Source organism: Hemicordylus capensis, chromosome 4 (genome assembly GCF_027244095.1).
Source record: "Hemicordylus capensis ecotype Gifberg chromosome 4, rHemCap1.1.pri, whole genome shotgun sequence".
NCBI classification, from domain to species: domain Eukaryota; kingdom Metazoa; phylum Chordata; class Lepidosauria; order Squamata; family Cordylidae; genus Hemicordylus; species Hemicordylus capensis.
In genome coordinates, this window is record NC_069660.1 from 8,182,447 (window position 1) to 8,202,944 (window position 20,498).

At 46.0% G+C, this 20,498-nt stretch overlaps 1 protein-coding gene across 15 annotated transcripts in view; it reads left to right on the top strand.

Moving 5' to 3' along the window:
- The window catches only part of TPD52L2 (TPD52 like 2), a 52,895-nt gene that overhangs the window by 27,316 nt on the left and 5,081 nt on the right, over window positions 1–20,498 (top strand). For 3 of the 15 annotated variants that reach the window (XM_053246136.1, XM_053246142.1, XM_053246137.1), the window contains 4 exons: window positions 4,014–4,174; window positions 5,575–5,723; window positions 9,490–9,549; window positions 15,720–15,821. In XM_053246136.1, coding sequence (XP_053102111.1) covers window positions 4,014–4,174; window positions 5,575–5,723; window positions 9,490–9,549; window positions 15,720–15,821 — 472 coding nt within the window. Of the gene's footprint in view, window positions 1–439; window positions 657–4,013; window positions 4,175–5,574; window positions 5,724–9,489; window positions 9,550–15,719; window positions 15,822–16,455 lie in introns of those variants that run through there. The other 12 variants (XM_053246138.1, XM_053246139.1, XM_053246141.1 and 9 more) reach the window with 10 other exon arrangements.

The following is a 20,498-nucleotide window of genomic DNA, read 5'->3' on the forward strand; positions in this document are numbered from 1 at the left end:
CAGTTCCTACCACCCTTCATGTGCGAGGCGAGAGTGGTGGTATGTAAAAAACTATGTAAAAACTCAAATCGGGGGGAAATGGATGAGAATAGGGTAGGCTTTACTTTGAAAGAACCATGTCTTCGTAAAAAGCAAAAACAGAGATGGACAAGGACAGTTAAAAATATATATATCATTGGGTCTCCACCACCAGTGAGCAAGGCAACTTTTAAAGTCGAGGGGATGGTTGTTTCAAATCACTGCCTCGGAGGAGAGCCTCTGGTCCTCATTCGGAGCATCTCTGTATAGCCAAAGGGGTGGGTGGCCAAGCTGAGGCTCTCCAGCTGTTGTTGTGTTGTTGAACTACAGCGTCCTCCTCAGCGCGCAAAATTTGTTCTTTCACTCTTGCCCCCCGCCCCCAAACTAAGGAAGCCATGGGGAGCCGGAAGTGTTCTGGGGTGGGTCGCATAGCGGGTGCCCGCTGTACCTCTTTATAAGGAGCTTCTCGACGCTAGCTGATGACACTCAGACTTGCGCCTTCCGGAAACAGGAAGTCAGTGGGTGAGTGACGGGAGGGGCGTGTTGCGTCACGCCAAGAGCTGCTGCCGTCGCTGCTTTTCTCCTCCGCAGCCGCGCAACGGTCCGGGGGCCGAGCGAGATGGAGAGCGCCAGCCAGGGTAGGGGGCGCTTGGCCCTGGCGAGGTGGGAGGGAGAGGCCAGGCCGCCTGGGAGGGGCCAGGCCAGGCCTCGCTCCCCCAGCGGGACGGTGTCCGCTTCGTGGGCCTAGTCCACAGGCCGGTCAGGCTGCCCAGCTGCGCTTGGACTACAGCTCCCATCATGCCTGGCCGCAAGGAGCTGCAGCTGGGGGTGGTGGGATTTGTAGTCCAAGAGCAGCTTGGCCACCTCTGGCCTAGCTGGCCGCCTGTGCTTGGGCTGCATGGCTTCAGGCTGCGCGGCGGGGACTCGCAGGCAGTAACAGCCCCTGCACAGAGGGAGCTAGTGTGTCAGGCAAAGGGGTGTCTTGCCTTCTCCCTGCTGTGCTAGCTTTCTGTAGGCAGGGGTTTGTGGCTTAAGTGCAGGTCCATTCCTCCTTCTGGTTTATTTTCTCTTCCCCCCCCCCCACCAAGGTTTTCCTCTAGCAGAGATTCCCAGATGTTGTGAACTACAACTCCCAGAATCCCCAGCCAAAGGGCGTTGCACCTGGGTATGCCGGGATTTGTAGTCAATGCCCCCCCACCCCCACCCTGTCTGAAGTGGTAGAGCCCAGATACAAATTGAGAGCCTTGGAGAAAGCTAGGCCCAGCTGGCATGGAATTGCTTGTTAAGCTTCTCTGAAACTGTGTGTAGAAAGCAAGCATGTTGGGGAGCTTAGCTTTCTGTGTGCAGGGCTATTTACTTATTTAATGGAGGAGCACTCGGCCACAGGAGGCTGCACCTGCAGCCTAAGGCAGTACAGCTCAGACATGGGTGTTTCCCATTTGAGGAGAACTAGGCCCAAGGTCAGGTGAGATGAAGCAGAGATGTTTGCTTTTGGGGTGTATTGGGAGGGAATGCTTTGTGTGTGTGTGTGTGTGTGTGTGTGTAAACAAACTCAGGTAGTCTTTTCATCTTCAAAGGAACGAGAATGCATTACAACAGTAAAATCATAACAAAAACATGGAAGAGTTGATGGTGGACAGCACAATTCAGGGAAGTGGGGCGAGGCCTAGATCGAAATAGGCTTGACGTGTGTGTGTGTGTGTGTGCGCGTGGGCGTGGGCTTGGGACCCTGGAAGGGCTGTTGAGCATTATATGACTTTGGGTTTGTGCAGATGGGGAGTACATAGGCAGTGAGAGGGAATTGGAGAGTACATGTTAAGAAGCAGTAAGATGGTGTGAGGTAGGCTGAGAGCTTGTGTGAGGGTTCAGGGCCTGGAGAGGTCCTGAAGTTCAGAGACCTGAGGCCAGGGTGTGTGTGCCTAAAGGTTGAGGCTTGGCATGTACAGGATCAGTGGCTTGTGGGTCGTGGCAAGTTGGTGGTCAGAGGCTTTAGGCTAGCAGGGGAGCTGCTCTAAGGGTAGCTGTAGAAGTTGGGAGGCTTGGAAGTGTTAAACTTTGGGGAAAGGGAAGATGCAGGCTATGAGCATGTGTGTGTGTGAGGTGAGGATTCCTTTGGAGCTGCAGACCTAGAAAGTAGAAAAAAAGCTAGCAAGAGAAGTAATCTTCTGATCTAGGTGCACTAGGGATCAGGGTGTGATTTTTGGCCTTGGGGAAGGTGGTCTCAAGTTTTTGGTCTTCTGCTACCTGCTAACTACTGAGCCACAAAGACTTGATGCCAAACTGCTTGGAGGATGAGAACTTTAGGAGGTTGAGTCTGTAGGGAGGGGAGTTTCATCAAGATGCAATCTATTCTGGATTATTACAGTCGGTGCCAAAACACTGGGCATTGCTCTTGGTCAGGATTTCTTAATCTTGAGCCCCCAGATGATGTTGGAATACAACTCCCATCATCCCTGACATGGCCTTTGTGTCTGAGGATGATGGGAGTTGTAGTCCAACAGCATCTGGAGGCCCAAGGTTAAGAAACCCTGCTCTAGGTTGTGTCTAATTTTTCTAGAGGTCCTTCTGGTGCCCCCCCCCGATGCTTAACAAAGATCATGAAAGTGTCAGTCTCTGTGACCCTTCTGTTCCTTAAGCAGTTGCAATAATCTCTGATAGGTTTCCCATGACTCCTTGAATATCTGCTGCTGAAACTAGTCTGCCACTTGCAAGCATGTACTGCTGTTGTAGTGGTCTGTTTTCTAACTAACACATGTTTGTTCACTGCTGTCTTTAAATACACAGCTGCTTGTCCCATCTGCAGGGCTCTGAATATAGGATTGGGCAGATCACAGAGAGTTATAGAAGCTGTTTGGAAGGCAGTCTAATTTTCCTACTTGGAGGCTACCACCGGGCAGCCTTGTTAATCTAGAGCAGCTCAGCTGGAAAACGCATGGGAGCTGGCCTGCCCCATTGCTTGAGGTTGACACCAAATAACAGTTCTTTTAGTTCTACATTCCAGTCATCTAGCTGGAATACATTTAGTGCTTCCACAGTAAAGTTTGCTTTATTTATTGGTGATATGACATGTGTTTCCTGCCCTTCCTCCAAGGAAACAGTTTAGCACTTTGTAGGCTCACCCAAAACTGTGAGCTAATTAGGCTGAGAGCAGCTTTGCTGTGCCAGTGTGCTGAACTTTGAAGCGGAGTGCCTGCCTATTTGCATGGAAGTTTGCCACCTCCAACTCCTAGCCACGTCATCAGGGCCCTGCCCCTCTCCACCACCCTTCTGAGTCGCTTGGCTCCTGTGTACCGAAGCCCACGCTCAGCAAGGCACCAGGCTCTCCTTGCTTACCCTGCTCCTTTAAAATCAGAGCAGCTCAGCCTAGAGACTGTTTGCCCCACCCTTCTGGAACACTGGCCCAGAGGCGGCACCATTGCAAACTCCCTTGATAGGTCGACAGTATCGGTTACATGAAACAAAAACACATCATAACTGTCTCTAACTGAGGCTCATTTTTAGCTTGCCTAGAAAACAAGGCACACACAAGCTGTTAAGCATCAGTGCTGAGTTTTGTTGCTTGCAGCAGTTTTTTAAAAATGTGAACTTGAAAAAGTGTTGTATAGCTACATTCTTCAGAGAGCCAGGGCTGGTTGTAGTCCCTGTCGAGGGTACACTTGATAGCACTCCTTGGCTTGCTACTGTATAGCATATTAAATGGTCTTGAATTATCTGACAAGCTCACTGGACAGCCAGCTGAATGAGTCTGCTAAGAGGCAGTGAAACTGTCTTGTCACTTGAGATCTTGGGTCACAGTTTCAGCCCTCCTATGAGTGTGGGTAGTGATATGCAAATATGCTTCAGCAAGTGTCCTGGGTTAGGACCCTTGATGTTCTGTTCCTCTTTCCTTTCACGGCATCCTCTCTGTGTATAGAGTGCCTGCTAGACTAACCTCCTTTGCCTCTTAGCTGCTTATCTTTTCCCCCCACTCCCATTTTGCTTCTTGTCCATGACAGATATCAACCTTAACTCTCCCAACAAAGGTCTGCTGTCAGATACCATGACGGACGTCCCCGTGGATAATGCTAGTGTGGCTACTGCTCCTCCTCCGAGGGCCTCTACCTACAATGGGCTCACTGAAGCTGAGGAAGAGGAGCTAAAGTCTGAGCTGGCCAAGGTAAAGGAATGTTCTTTCCTCACAGGGCTGGCTTTGTGCTCTGCACTGATAAGAGTGCAAAGGAGACTGGCTAATTCTGTAACTTAAAAAAAGTCAGATTTCAAAATAGCATTGTAATTGTAGACTTGCATTTTCTTAAGCGACTGTTACTTTGCTCTTCTCTTGTAGATAGGCTTTCTTCTGTTTTTTAGGCCCTGTTAAATGTGAGGGAGTTCTTGGAATAACTCCATTCCCTGTGAAATCAAATACCTATTTATTGTATGCTTATCTTGTACTCCATGGAAATCAGCGGCTATAGTTTTCTTCCTCCTTGTATTATCCTTGCAACAACTTTGTGAGGTAGGTTAGACTGGCCAGGAGCACCCACTGAGCTTAGTGGCTGAGTGAAGATTTGAATCCGGAACAGGGCAATTCCAAGGGTAATGGAGTATTACCACTCTTTCAATGGCTGTAGCCATAAGCAGATTTTAAAGTTGCATGTTTATATATACTGAGTGGCAAAGAACATCTCCTACTATAACTTCATGTTCTTACAAAAACATTTAAATATTATAGTGTCTGAAATGTGCAAAATACATATGCTTCTGATTATGTATCTCTGTAATACTTAAGGGTTTTGTAAAAATATGGCCTTATAATAGATGTTCTCTTATTTATAATATTTGTACACCACCCCAAACGTCCGTCTCTGGGCAGTTTACAGCAACATAAAACAAATTAAAACCTTAAAACAAATGAAAGCCGCAAGTCTAGTTAAAAAGCTTGGATGAATAAATGTGTCTTTGGAGACTTTTAAAATTGTCTGATGGGGAGGCTCTTATTTCAGCAGGGAGCACCTTCCAGAGCATTCTTGCCAGTCGGTGTATATATAACATGCAACTTTAAAATTTGCTTATGGCTACAATCATTGGGGGAAATGGTAACATGCTGACTGGGTTACCCTTGGAATTGCTCAAAATTGCTTGATGGTCCACTGGAAACTGGCCAGCAGTCTACGGTTGCCCATTCCTGCTTTTAGATTAACATATTAAGGAACACTTGTATCTACTAATCATTTGGTTCTTATACATAATGGCAATATACCAGTGTGGTGTAGTGGTTAGAGTGTTGGACTAGAACCAGAGAGACTTGAGTTCAAGTCCCCATTCAGCCATGAAACTCACTGAGTGATTCTGGGCCAGTCACTTCTCTCTCAGCCTACCCTACCTCACAGGGTTGTTGTGAGGATGAACATAACAATTTACACCGCTCTGAGGAAGGGTGGGATAGAAATGCATAAATAAATAAATACTAAGTTGCTCTCTTCCTGGCAGCTGGGACATTCTCGCTGACCTTTTGATAACCACGATCTGCTTGTTGCTACAACACTCAGGCCTCTAACCCCTGTACCTCTCTTGCAGGTAGAAGAGGAAATTGGCACTCTGCGCCAGGTACTGGCTGCCAAAGAGAGACACTGCGGAGAGCTGAAAAGAAAGCTGGGGTTGACCCCGCTGGATGGGCTGAAGCAAAACCTCTCCAAGAGCTGGCATGATGTCCAGGTTTCCAATGCGTAGGTGTTCCCTAGGAAGCTGCTTCTCTTTGCATGTGGCCTGCATAAATAGGCTTGCTCTGCCTAAATGAATTGTAGGGCAAATGTGCTTTGGCTAAACAAAAAATGAAGAAGTAATAAGGGCATTCAGCACTCATATAAGCTATGCAGTTGTCATTCTGAAGCAGTTCGCTTGCACTGTCCCTAACGAATGTGGCTTGGAGAGCTCCTGTAGGAACTCTGCCATTACAGGCTATGCCAGACACACCTCCACTGGGCTGCAGAGCAGTTGTGTGTGGTGGGGGATGTCTTGTGGAAGCAAGCATGACTTGTCCCCTTAGCTAAGCAGGGCCCACCCTGGTTGCATATGAATGGGAGACTAGAGGTGTGAGCACTGTCAGATATTCCCCTCAGAGGATGTAGTTGCTCTGGGAAGAGCAGAAGGTTCCAAGTTCCCACCCTGGCAGCATCTCCAAGATAGGGCTGAGAGAGAGATTCCTGCCTGAACCTTGGAGAAGCCGCTGCCAGTCTGTGTGTAGACAATACTGAGCTAGATGGACCAGTGGTCTAGCTTCCTATGTTCCACAGTCCATAACATTAACTGTCTCTGACTGAGTGGAAACCAATGTGTTGGGCACCAAGTGTTGGGTTTGCCCACTAAACAGATGTCACTTGAAATTAGGTTTGCAGTGTGCAACCCACTCTCTGTGTATCAAACTCTTTTACTTTGCAAAAGGCATGCACACATTTTAAAGCTACAAATTTTGTCAAACAAAACTGTAGAAAACATCGAATACTTAAGCTCTAAATTTCAGTGCTGTTTCACTTTCTCCGACAGGAGTGTGGCTTAAAGCTCAGCTTGGGCCGTCTTGCTTTGGTCTCCCCTCTTGGAACCTTTCTTCCTCCTCCCTTGTGTGTGTGTGATTGACCCCCAGGTTTTTGTTTCTAGCTACATGAAATCCTCTGAGAAACCTGGACAGTGGAATGAGAAACTGACCCAGTCTGACCTGCGAGTTCCTCTCACAACCTATGAGCACCATTTTGCTGTCCTTTGCTCTGCCCTCCAGCTCCCCCATCTTGGGCACAGAGGAATGTGTGGCTCTAGGCTTGGGATACTGAGAAGCCGTGTTCGGGGCTCTTGCTTATTAATGGCAGAACTTACTCTTCACCCGTATAAACGTCTTTGGCTGCACTCAAGATTAAGCACATCTTGCCAACTTCCCTGATATTTTCTTGTGTAGCAGCAGGAAAATTCCAGTCAGTTACCAGACTACATTGAAAGACAACAGGAGTAAAGCTAGGGATTACTCCTTATTTTATTGCATTCTGCCATGGAGAATAAAGCAGCTCATGTGGCTCTTGCCTTCCTTATTTCATCTTCACAACAACCCTCTGTGGTAGGTGAGACTGAGAGATTGATTGGCTTAAGAGCACCCAGCGAGCTTCATGGCTAAGTGAGTGTTTGACCCCAGGTCACCAATCAATCTCTTGTCCAGCACTCCAGCCTCTATATTGCATCATCTGACTCCTGTGGCAAAAGCAAGCCTTTATCAGCGCCATCTGTGTGTATATACATCTCAGAGTAACCAAAGCAAGGGAGGCGGGTCCCTGCCCCCAAGGAGCTTGCCAGTTAACTTCCAGGGCTGGTGGGGAGGCAACATGGTGCAGGTAACGGAGGTTAAATGTGAGCAAAAGCAATGCCATGTATGAGAGAGATGCTCCACAGCCCACAGCTTCTCCTTTGCAAAATGGCAGTAGTTGGAGGTGACTTGCATCAAATAAGAAGCAAGAGCAGATAACTAACCCTTGCCCTGCCTGTTCCTTTCCTTCAAGTGAGTGCTGGAAGCCATAGCTGGTGGAAGGCGATGGGTGAGAGAAGGTTTGCGCACTCTCCCCATAACTTCTGCATGCAAATCTCTTCCTTGTGGTGTTGCTTTGCAAAGGAGAAGTTGAGGTGGCTGCAGAGCATGTAATTGTGGCCGCAGGAAGAGAAGGTGGGTGGCACCAGCTGTATGGTCCAGGTAGAGCAGGAACGGATGGAATTGGGAATCTGGAGGCCTTCAGGCTAATAAACATGGATGCAGTGCAGTCCTGAGTATTTGTACTTGGAAGCTCCACTGGATTCATGGCGCTTCTTGCGAAGAGTGTCCATTTGTAGGTCTGTGGCTCGGAGTGGGTCACGGCTGGCTGGGTTGGGGTCCAAAGAGTAATCGTAGTGATGTACTGCTGAGGTCGGTAGAAGGAGGTGTATCTACATGGCTTGGTTTTTGTGCCTGTGCATGCAAGCCAGGTGGACGGACTCAAATCGAGTTTCCCCACTGATACTACTTCATGTATTAAACAGTGGTGCAAATCTGATCATTAAAGCATGTTTGCAATTTGGGGCATTTACAGCCTCTAGGAGAGTATACTCTGTAACTTTCTAGATAATTTGGCTTTTTTTATTTAGGAAAAGGTATATGATACCTGGTTTCTATGTAATGAATCCTCCTGTTTGTTACCTGTGTCAAGATGCCCTGCATCTCCCTGTTGCACTGTTTACATTTGATAGTTAGCACTTCCCTTTTTACCCAGTGAAGGCATTTCTTCAGAATATTCCCAGCTGGTGTCACCTGCACCCAGAAACTCTGACGGCTTTTTGGTGGCAAAATCTGTGGTAATACAGGAAGCTGTGTACTGAACAATGCTTTCCCTCTCTGTTTCCCCACTGTGTTTCTGCTTCACCTCCTTTCCTGTGTTGTGTCTGTCTTAACTCCTCGGAGGTGGCCCAGCTCCTTCGCAAAACCACCCTACTACCCAGCCTGTGTCCTTGCACATGAAAAACAGGTTTAGAAATAGAAACTGAAAGGTTAGACACTTCCAAAAGCAAGAGCTGGTAATTGCTGGGCAGCCACAAGCCATCTTCATGAGATGATACTGAAGCGAATGCCTGTGTTTGATTGGTAGGTAACTTAGTGTACCATGATAGCCAGCCAGTAATCTGTTTGAGGAAACTGTAGGTGTAGCGTGTTTGTGGTGAGAATTAATTTTAACCAAGTTCTCTTTTACATGAGAACTCAAAATATAGTATCTTATTTACATTTTTCTTTTAAAAGAATGAGGAAACTGTGCATGCCCTGTAGCGGGGGCGGGGAGGGGCACCATGGCTCCTGTTCTGATGCTTGTATTTGCATACCTGGAGATTCGTTCTGATTGTGTCTTCCTATGGTGTAGCAGGGGTCCCAACCTTGGTCCGCGGGTGTTAGGATTACACTAGCCACAGTGGTCTTTGGCCAACATCAGGCATCCCCAAACTGCGGCCCTCCAGATGTTGCTGAACTACAACTTCCAGCATACCCAGCCACAAAAAATTGTGTCTAGGAATGCTGGGAGTTGTAGTTCAGCAACATCTGGAGGGCCGCAGTTTGGGGATGCCTGGCCAACATCATCTGGGGACCCAAGGCTGAGGACCTCTGTGGTACAGTATGAACTATTAAGTCTTGGGTGCGGCTTTCCCTGTGCCTCGCTCCTTGTTGTAGAGGTGAATGCACTTGAAAACTAGAGAGAATTAGGGATGATCTGTATTAAACATCTCTGAAAGAAATTTCCTTAGTTTATACAGAAAGAATGTCTCTGTGGGTTCAGCTTCTGAACTGGAAGGAATGTGGGCATGGACAATACTAGCTAGAGAGAATATACCCAAAGTAGCTGATAAGTGGCATTGCTTGCTGTCTTATAGCCCTTCTGATTTGGAGTACTGTGGAAGGAAAACTATTGGTCCCTTCTCTAACCTTGATTGTATTTATAGATATGTTTCGGCCAGCAGCACTCTGGAGGACTGGAATGAGAAATTAACCCAATCAGAAGCGTGAGTGTCTTAACCTTCAGCATAAAGCACCACTCCCTATATAATAGCATACCGCAACTAACCATTCCTTCCCTGCACTAACTCTCCTCCTGCTTGGTCCCATTCTGCAAATGCTGCTACTTTGCCAAATAATTAGTAATTGTGGGCGGAGAAGGACTCCAGCTGCAAGATGTCACACCTTGTTCCAGGTTGTTGGCTCATTAGTGATATCTTTGGCTGCTGATGTTTGCCCAGGGCCATCTGAAAAACAGCAACTTCATCTGTTCCTGGATCTCTTTTTCAGTAAGCCTCAATTGGGATAGGTTTTTTGAAGCCCGCTTGAGGTCAGGGCTGTGTGCACACTATGGAAATGTTGGAAGAGTACAGAACAAGGTAGTGGGTGCCAGATTCAGCCTCCTGAGAATCTATGCGTCCTTCCTCTTATCCCAAAACAAGGGCCTCCCTTAAGGCTGTGAAGGAGGTATGTGGGCAGTTTATTGATTTAAAATGTTTATACTCCACCCCTCCGCTACACTGCTGCTCGGGGCGGCTCACAACAATAAGCAATGCCTTCAGGAATCTCAGACGTTAGAGGACAACTAATGAGACTTCCGGAGAAGCCTCATCAGTATCTGTGCCCTTCCTCTGACTAGCAAACCAGAATAAACTACAGGTGAGCCTCATTATCCACGGGCGGGGGTGGTGGTGTGTGTGTGTGTGTCCATGCTCTCCTCCAACCACGGATGACGGCATCGTGGATATTGAAGCATTGAGACAATGGGACGGGGTGGGGCTAGTTTCCTGGAGACTGCAAAATCTGCTTAAAACAGCACAAATATAACGTAAGTAAATTGTCGTATCATGCTCTGCAGGTGTCTAGCAATGCCCCCCCAAAGCCCCAAATTTGCCATTTCCCCACAAAATTGTGAGGGTTCCGCCCCACAACAAATGAGCCACAAAATGGTTGCCGGGAATGACTCGGAGGTCATTCCCGGCCACCCTGAAACCATGGATATGCGGAAATTGACTCTTTGTTCCACATATACCGAGGTTGGGTGTCAGTTGTCCAACTGTGTATACACGGAACCACAAATAGCAAGGCTTGCATGTATGCAGAATGGCAGAACAATGCAAAATGAGAAATTGTACAAATATATTCAGTTTGCACAAGTGTGCAAGTTGCAGAATGCATTTTCTTGGTGCAGAACTATAACATAGTGCAGAGGGGAGACAACCTTCCCTATGGATTGAGCTGGCAGACTGGCTTCTATTTACTTGGATAAAGTGGTAGCTAGTGGGTTGATTTTGCTTCCATGCTGTCCTGGTTTCAGTACTGTAAGCAAACTGATTGCTAGGGGAGGAAAGGCAATTTCAAGGTAGAGAGTTCTACATAGAAGTCCAATTATATAAGACCAGCCCTGCTGGATCAGGCCCAAGGCCCATCCAGTCCAGCATCCTGTTTCACACAGTGGCCCACCAGATGCCACTGGAAGCCTACAGCAGGAGTTGAGGGCATGCCCTCTCTCCTCCTGTTATACCCTGCAACTGGTACTGAGAGGCATCCTGCCTTTGAGGGTGGAGTTAGCTTATAGCCCTCCGACTAGTAGCCATTGATAGGCCTCTCCTCCATGAAGTTATCCAAACCCCTCTTAAAGCCATCCAGACTGTTGGCTGTCACCATACCTTGTGGCAGAGAATTCGACAAGTCGATTATGCGTACTCCAAAAATGTACCTCCACTTGCTGGTCCTAAATTTCCTGGCAATCAATTTCATGGGATGACTTCTGGTTCTAGTGTTATGTGAGAAGGAGAATTTTTCTCTATCCACTTTCTCCACACCATGCATGATTTTATAGACCTCTATCATGTCCCCCTGCAGTCTTTTTTTCTAAGCTAAAAAGCCCCAGGTGTTGTAGCCTTGCCTCATAAGAAAGGTGCTCTAGGTCCCTGATCATCTTGGTTGCCCTCTTCTGCACCTTTTCCAGTTCTACAATGTCCTTTTTTTGATGTGGTGACCAGAATTGTACACAGTACTCCAGATGTGGCAGCACCATAGTTTTGTATCAGGGCATTATAATATTAGCAGTTTTATTTTCAGTCCTCTTCCTAATGATCCCTAGCATGGAATTGGCCTTTTTCACAGGTGCCGCACATTGAGTCGACACTATATAGATAGTGGCTGTGTCTTTGCAGTACAATAATGAAAAAATAAGTAATGCACATTGTGTATAACTAAAAAAAATAACCAAACACAAAAATCCTGTGTCAATGGTCGCTCTGCCTATAAATAACACAGTTCTGAAAACAGCTGGAATAAGAACATGATCCCAGTCAGTTTATGGGTTCTAGAGAACACAGATTTCCAATCCAGTTCCAACAGGACCCTAGTCCAGTAACTTGTCCAGTTGCTTCTGATTATGATCTTCTTTGTGGAATTCTTTGATCGGCACTGTTTGCTCTGATTTATCTGCCCTTTGAAAACTGGTCATCTCGGCCAATACCTTTCTAACTACAGATGCTTGGCTTCCTTCCATGGTTCCTTCAAGGAATGTCTTCTGCAGCGGCCTTGCTGAAACGAAGTGGTTGTAGAGGAGCATAGCAGCCTTTCATTCACTTCAGGGTGGTGTTGCTGCAGGAGGCATGTGCAGAATACTGGGTTGGATCGCTGCTGGCATCTCCCGGTAGGGCTGGGAGGGACCCCTCCCTGTCTGAAGCCCTGGAGAGCCATTGCCCACCAGTAGACAACACTGTGTGAGATGGACTAGTGATCTGACTCGGTAGAAGGCAGCTTCATACATACATTCAGTGGCATTCTAGGAAGGCAATTGTGCAAGGTGAGGGGGCAGTCCTCAATGTGCTTATTTCCTCCTCCAGCTTCAGCCCCCTGAGGGGTTGAGGGACCCTCTGGAATGGTATTCAGTGCAAGGCTAAAGTGTGGAAGGGGGTGGGTAGAAAAGTTCTGTTAAGTAGAACTTGACTGATGGCTTTTAAGATCCAAGCTTTTTTGTCTTGGATCTGCATTTCCATAACTGAGTGTCTAAAGCAATAGAGTAACTCAGACAGCTGCCAAAGTGAACTTATGGGTCTTTCTAAGTCAGGGCTTCTCAAACTCTGATCCCCAGATGATGTTGGACTACAGCTTCCATCACCAGCCACAGTGGTCTCCAGCCATTATGACAGAGGATGATGGGAGATGTAGTCCAGCAATATCTGGGGACCTGAGTCTGACGACCCTTGTTCTAAGTGATTAGTTGCTCTGCTGATTTTTGGATTATTGTACTTAATGCTAGTGGTGTGTGTTTGGGCAGCATGACTATTTTGCTAGCATTTCATAGAGTACAGGGTGCTTCTATGTTTAACTCCTTCCCTGTTCCTATTTGGAGTGCAATAAAGGAAGATGTGCTGCAAATAGAATGTAAAATGGTAGCTTTATCCAAGGGCGGGGGTCTGTTATCCCTGCTAAGGCAAATGGGCAAGCTCTTTTACTCTGTGGTCTTGCTAAGCATTGACTTTCAGCCTTGGCTGCCCCTTGAAGTTACCATACTGAATTGTATGATTTGTGTGAATATTCAAGGCTGTCCTGTGGATGCCTCCTGGTAAAGCAGGATGTCTTGCAAGCGTTGGTTACACCTCCGAACTACAGCAGGGAATCTTACTTCAGGGGGAAGGGCTTGCAGGGCTGCTTTGCCTGCTTCTCGTCATCCCTTGCTAGTCTTTCCATCTAGATCTGTGCTAAGGATCAGTGCTTTGCTGTATTTGATGATTCATGGCCAGGGTAACTACTTGAGATTATTGAGGCATTCTGTGGGGCAAGTAGCTTCTCCCTGTATATCTGTTTAAAAAGCTAAGGCTATCTGGAGCAGGGGAGAACCAAATGGGATATAGTCATGCGCTTCCTTTTTAGCTGCCTTTGGCAGGCTTCTGCTGAACAAGCAGTCTCTTCCTGTAGCTCTGCAAGCCAATTTATGAGCCTTCTGGCAGAGAGCTGGCAGTGCAAACTGGCTTCTGACGACTTGGTGATGGTAGGAATAGCTTATGTGCAGTGCTCAGGGGCTTCCTCTACTTCCTGCATTTGTTTCTGTGTGTTTTTTTGTGGGGTGGGACCTAGGGTTAGTTCTCAAAAATCTTCCATGTCCCCAAAAGTCACACAACTGCTGATTGTCCTCCTTGGATGATTGCACACAGCTCTGTTGGGAGGAATGGTTTGGGATTCTGGTACGCTACTGGTAGATCTCTGGCTGATCTGTAGTCAAACGGCAAGAGTTTCATCCAGACTCGCAGTAGTCTAACAAAAATAAATAAAATTGCAAGTTTAAAAAAATCTCCCTTGGTTCATGCGAATAATTACTTGCCTCTCAACCTATGTGTTCATGTGTAAAAGGACTATTTATTGGTTGCCTCTAATCAGATCTCTGTGCAGCTATGCTGACCAGTCTTTGAATTCTGTGTTAGAGACTCTGATCTGTAGTAACTCGGATGTAGATTTGTATCCATCAATACAGTATATCCCAGGAGGTGACTGTATAAGTAGGCAACGGGTTCTCCCCCAGAGCCACCATTTTTACATCTAGCTCCACCCCAGCTGCTATTTTGCACCTTGTTCTGGTGGATGGATCTCGGGATTCCAGTTAAAACAAATAGACCCTGCAAGCCTGAAGTCTGCCTGCTATAGATCATGTTGGCTGTGGGGGCAAGTTGATGAGCTGTGGTCTGACTTAACTAGCTCCACCCTACTTCCTGACATGATAGTTTTCTGTGTTCAGGGAATATTTTTTTAATGAAGATGCAGTCTGTCAGTTGAGCCTCAGTCCTGCAGTCTGAAGTGATACAGCCAAGACATGTTGATCCCCCTCAATAGACCAAATCTGAGTAGATGTGATGGTAGCAGACCAGCCTATTTTGGTCTCTGCCTGTCCTGTTGACTTGCTTATAAACCTGCTAGCTTCCTTTTTAACATCAAATATGCTGTACAAGTGAGGAGAGCTGAACTTCCACCTTCCTGCAACTTACCTGCCTGAAGAACACCATTTAATTCAATTTTGTCCCCAGCGCAGTACAATTTTGGGAGTGAGTGGAATAGTGAGGTGTGTGTGTGTGTGTGTGTGTGTGTATGAATGAATGAATACATGGCCACTTCATATTTTGTTAATCATGTTGATGGCATGTGCCTATTCGTGCACAAAGTTATAGTTCAGGACTATATCAGTGCAAAGCAGGTAGGCACATGACATCTAACAATCAAACTGCAGGTTGTTGCCAAAGAAAAGGAATTGTGACTAAGCATAATTAAAAATGGCGAGACGGATTAGTTACAACTAACTTCAGTGACGCTGAGTCAGATTCACTTTTCTTTGAATACAACCCACTTGACTTTAACGACCTTTAATTGATTCCTTGAAGTGATATTCTGGGAATGGGACATTCTCCATGGACTAATAATAATGTAAATAACAGGCTGTATACCATATGAACCTTTGGTGATATATAAAAAATCTCAGAAGGCGGCAATTTAGTTGGTCTTAATGAAGGTTTTGCTGCCCCTCCTAGGATTAAAAATGAGCAGGCCACTGGTAATGATTACTGGTAATGGTAACTGATGGGAAACATTTTCCTTCTTACATGCCAGACACGAAATGGAGTCTTTCCTGTACTAATATTAACCTCTTCCTTCTAATGTTAAACTCCCTTGTAGTGCTGAAACCTCTTTTTTCCATTTTCCTAATGAATGGGAATGTCTGCTTTAAGGTGCAAAGGAAGTGTGTGGAGATGTAGGAAGTCGCACAGGGCATCAGAACTTTGTAGCGATAACCTCTCTTGCTTACATGCCGTGAGAGGAAAAATCGGCAACTGGGAGCAAAGGCATGTAAACAAATGTGAAGACTTTTGCTTATAATTGTGTTTGGAACTAGCTAAGCAAGAATGAGCCCTTTTAACTTACCAGCTTTACCTGTTTCACACACAAAAACATGCTTTCAAGCAACTGTTATAGCCTAAAATAACAGATTATTTTAGCTGAAATCAAGATATGGGCATATGAAATATTTGCACATGCTGAGACCTGGTCAGAAATGTTCCCTTCCTACTTTGGGCACAGTTTCCAAGCACCGGCTGCTTTACCCCTTCCTGCTTGAACCCCATTTTCCTAATTGCTGCTAGACTGTTAGAACCCCCTTTTTTTTTTCCTTGCCTAGTTACAAGAAGACGCAGGAAACGCTGTCACAGGCAGGACAGAAGACTTCTGCTGCCCTTTCCAATGTTGGTTCTGTGATCAGCCGGAAACTTGGAGACATGAGGTAAAATCCCTATCAATATCCTTATGAGGTTAGTAGTGGTGTTAAAGTGAAAGGAGTCTGAACAGACTGCTATCCCAAGAAGGCAGCAAGTACCTTATCGGCCCTTCTAGTAGCTGCTCCCAGTTGAGATGCTTGCTGACTGACATTATAAATCTTTCTGTGAAGCCAAGAATGCTGTTATGTAGGCAGTGGCCTACACTTTTAAATTGCATTATCATTCCATCTGATAGTAAAGATGGGAGTGAGGCCTCCTCTTTCTCCCAAGACCTATGGCATTCGGGGTCTGCATACTCTTGCGTGGAACAAGTATCCCCACTATAATCTCTGAATTTTGTCATTGCTACATGTGTGTTGTAACCACCTTAAGTGGCGCAGCAGGGAAATGCTTGACTAACAAGCAGGAGGTTGCCGGTTCGAATCCCCACTGGTATGTTTCCAAGACTATGGGAAATACCTATACCGGGCAGGAAGATGCAGAAAGGCATCATCTCATACGGCACAGGAGGAGGCAGTGATAAGCCCCTCCTGGATTCTACGAATGAAAACCACAGAGCTCTGTGGGCGCCATGAGTCGAAATCGACTTGATGGCACACTCTACCTTTACATGTGTGTTGTAACTTGTTTGCTTTGTAGCTGGTGACCCAAGATGAAAGTTGAGGAAAAACTGTTTATCTTGCCTAGCCTTGGCCTACAATCTTATATAACTTTGGTAATTATAAACAAGAAGACTGCAATTGCTTAATGTCAAGTTCCTAACAATCTTTTTTAAATTGGCATAAATCTTTTTCACTGTATATTTAATGCATTGGTGTTTGTCAACCAACCAATTTTTAAACCAATGAGAACTTGGTTTATTTGGCATGATTAGAATGGAGCGATGAATGTAAGAGAGCTTCCTTTGCCTGAGCACTGTGTTGCTTGAACACTGGGCAACATCCAGATGAGTTAGTAATGACACTTAAGTCTCACTAATTTTAATGCAGCTTAGTCTGGATGTTGCCCACTTCAAGACTTTCCTTGTGCTGAGCACCCTTTTAAAACGGGTTTCCAAACCTTGTAATCTAGGGACCATCTCTCAGCATCTCTGGCCACAATGGTCAAAGGGCACTGTGGCGGGAGATGCTGAGAATTGTAGTCCAGCAACATCTAGGGTCCCAGTGTTGGGAGCCCCTGTTAAACTATATGGATCTTCAGTCACTTTTTTGTAATCTAATGGAAGTGATATAGGATTATTGGCTCCATGGATGTAGCTGCTTGCTTGAAACACTTTCAGTCCCCTCTCCAACTGAATGTGTGACAATTCTGCAGTGCCCAGAGCCTTTCCTGGCCTAAGCACAGGTTTAAAAGCAGACTAGAAAGCTTGATAGTAACTCGCTTGGAAGTTGCAGGAGGTCTTATTGTTTAAGGGCCCACAGATTAAATGTGATGCTGGTGTTGGGGGGAGAGAGAGAACTGCTGTTTGGCCTCCTTCATATGAAGAGTGACAGGAAGATGACCAATTCCTTAGGTAGCTGATGGAATACAATGAAATCTGCCTATGAAATAGCACAAACTCTTTCCCTGCTTCCAAGAGGTCTTCTAGTTGGTATATACTACAGGTGTTGCATGGATTAACCACCTAATGTCTAAAAATATTTAGTATGACTGAGTAGAATCTAGTCCTTGATTCATCACAACCCTGATTCTTCCCAGGAATGTGCCTTTCCCCCTGTGGTTGGGGATATCCGAGTGGTAAGCACCGGCATATAAACTCTGATCACATAATAGCACTTGGAGATCTGTGGGCACCTCTGGCAAATAGTTGCTTTCATATTCCTTGAATTGTCAAATGACCTGCTTTCCCTTCAAGGCATCAGGCGTGTGCTGATGTACCATATCATTAGCCCAGGCTTTTGTTTCATTACCATTTGCCAGAAGCACCCCTTCAAATTTAAAACAAAAAACACTTTGTTTTCATTTTTATAAGCTGAGGAAAACCAGAACTTAAACTACTTTTGTTTGGCATTGTGAACTAATCTGGTTACAGGTGGCCTTGTTATCCACGGTCCTGGCACCCATGGTTTCACGTGTCGGCAATGCAGACCCAACCTCATTATACACAGTTTGAGAAATAGTAAGACCTTGCTTATCCATGGTTCCTAGGTGGACAGTAATGACCTCAGAGGCCCTTTCTGGCCATTTTGCTGAACAGAACCATTTTGTGGCTCTTTAAAAAATACCCCCACAATTTTTCACAGAAAATCAGTGGAGTTTGGGGCAGGGGGCCATTGCTGGACAGCTGGGGACCAGGAGAGCATGGTATGACACTTTATTTCTGCCTTCTAAGCCCTTTTTTCACCTCCAGAAACGTAACCCTCCAATTCCGATTGCCTCAAGGTCTCTCTATCCACAGTTGTAGCGAGAATGGAAACCCCACAGATAACGAGGGCCACCTGTATTAAACAAGGCAAGGCATCAAGCTTTACGCTGCTGCTAGCAAAGGCATGAACTGATCTTCTTACAAAGATTGTTGGAATGAATTATTAAATCCTACACAGAAAAAGGGGTGGTAGTTTTTTGAAGGGACATGCTAACAACATGGTATGCAGTGCCAGCACGACCAAAACTGCACAGCACCTAAAAAGCAGGAACAGAACGTTAGTGGTGGCTAACAAGGAGAGTAAGCTGAATTGGAAAAGGTGGAATAATATCTACCATATTCTGTAATCTTGGATTGTTATGCATCTGAACAGGTGCTCAGATGACTTGTAGTGTTCAGTCACCTCCTCAGAGGAATGCGACTTAAGTAGTGGTTGGGAGAAGGGTGAAGCTCATCATTAGAGAATAGTGTGGCTTCCACCAAAACCAGTAGCATGTCTCCTTCTCGTGTTAAATGTTGGGGTGTGATGTGATACCATGTTTACTGCCCTTGCAAGCAGCAGCCAATGAAGTGGGAGAGTAGTCAGTCTCTTATGGCTCTTTCCAGGCCTTGCGCAACAAGGTTGCTCAAAGAAATTCATGTGTAAACCACCTTGACACTTGTAGGTGGTTTACAGTAAAAGAACTCTTGCTAACAAGCCTGACTTATGTGATCAGAGGCTAAAGGGAGTGGAACTGGTGTTTGTAGTGAACCTCTTCTTTGAGTGGAAGAGATGGCCTAGTCCGTCATGTGGTCTTTGAGGTTCTGCTGTCTGTCCACACTTCATTCTGTCACTAGGCAAAATAGATTTCTTTTTCTAGCATGTTTGCAGTGTTATGCTTGTCGAAGGGTCTTCGCTAGTTAGAAAACAAGGAGAAGGTAACAGAATGGGGACAAAGGTGGCAGCACATCTCGATTGAATCTCTGCAGCAGAAGTCTCTAGAACTTCAGTCTCCTGTTCGATAAGCTTGTGACCAATGCATTTAGATCTCTCCTATAGCATCTAACCATAATTAAATGCATCACTTAGCGACTCCTTTAGAAGTGATCAGTAGTACAGTTGGTCTTCCATCACTCTGGGAAATGAGAGCAACTGCCCCATGGTGACCTAGCATCTGCTCCTTTTTTGCATCTGGTGTGAGTTGGGCTGGAATCCGCACTGAATTTTATCACACGGGGAAGCTGTAATGCCCTCAAGTACTTCCTTGGAAGAGTGCTTGTCTCTTGATTCTCAATCTTTGACACTTCAGTTCTGGCCATCTAATTGGAACAGCAAGGAAGAAACGAAGGGATCAAGGCGAGGGAGCCAATGATTGCGTTGCTAGAGCACACTGCCCCACTCGCAATACGGCCTGGAGTGCTTTGCGAGAGACAGATCTCTTGATCTTGATCTCACTAGGGTGCTGTGAATCTGGGTGTTACAATATTGTTAGTGTGGCCAAAGGTTTCCCAACTTGTTTACTGGCTAAGCTCTCCACAGACCTGGAGAGAGATCTCCACAGATCTGTTTCCCTTAGAAGGATGGAAGCTTCTCCTGTGCACTCCGGAATCTGTAGTCAGGATCTGCAGGGTCTGACAATCTTCTGCAGTACAGATTTCCAGCTAAGCTGGTAATAACAGAAGGGAAAAGCCAGGCTGCTGGCATGTATGGCATTGAGCATGTCTTCATTCTTAATTTTGATCTCCCCACCACCACCACACACACAGAAACACTTTTCCCCTGGGGGTGAAGGTCTGTCAGGTTTCAATTAGGCAAAAACCTGTACTATGTGATCAGTGGATCAGGTGACCTCCTGGCCAAAGTAACTTTCCAAACCTGTAAGTCAGGGTTCTCAAATTTGTCTCCCCAGATGTTGTTGGACTACAGCTGTCAAAGTCCATTGTGACTGAGGATGAATATAGTCCAACATCTGGGAACCCAAATGGGAGAATCCCTGCTGCGCGTGTTGTGGCTGTTGGCAAAGCATGTCACATCGCTTACTGCCCCCTACGGAGTTATCAGTGAAATAATAAATGAAACTTGGATTATTTGACTTTGTGGTATGAATTGCAGTATAGAAATGCTGCCCTCCTGCAATGCTTGGAATATAACTTTGCTCTCTCTCCTCTCCCCTCCCCACCTTTCTCCAGACCTAGTTTTTTGTTCCTGCTCTTCCCCTGGTTGCCCTCTAGGCAGGTTCTTTGGCCATCTTTGAGTATTGTGTGTATTTAGTGGGTTTGAATCTTGAACCTAACTGGCCTTCTCTTGCTACTTTCACTTTCTGCTGCTGTTGGATTC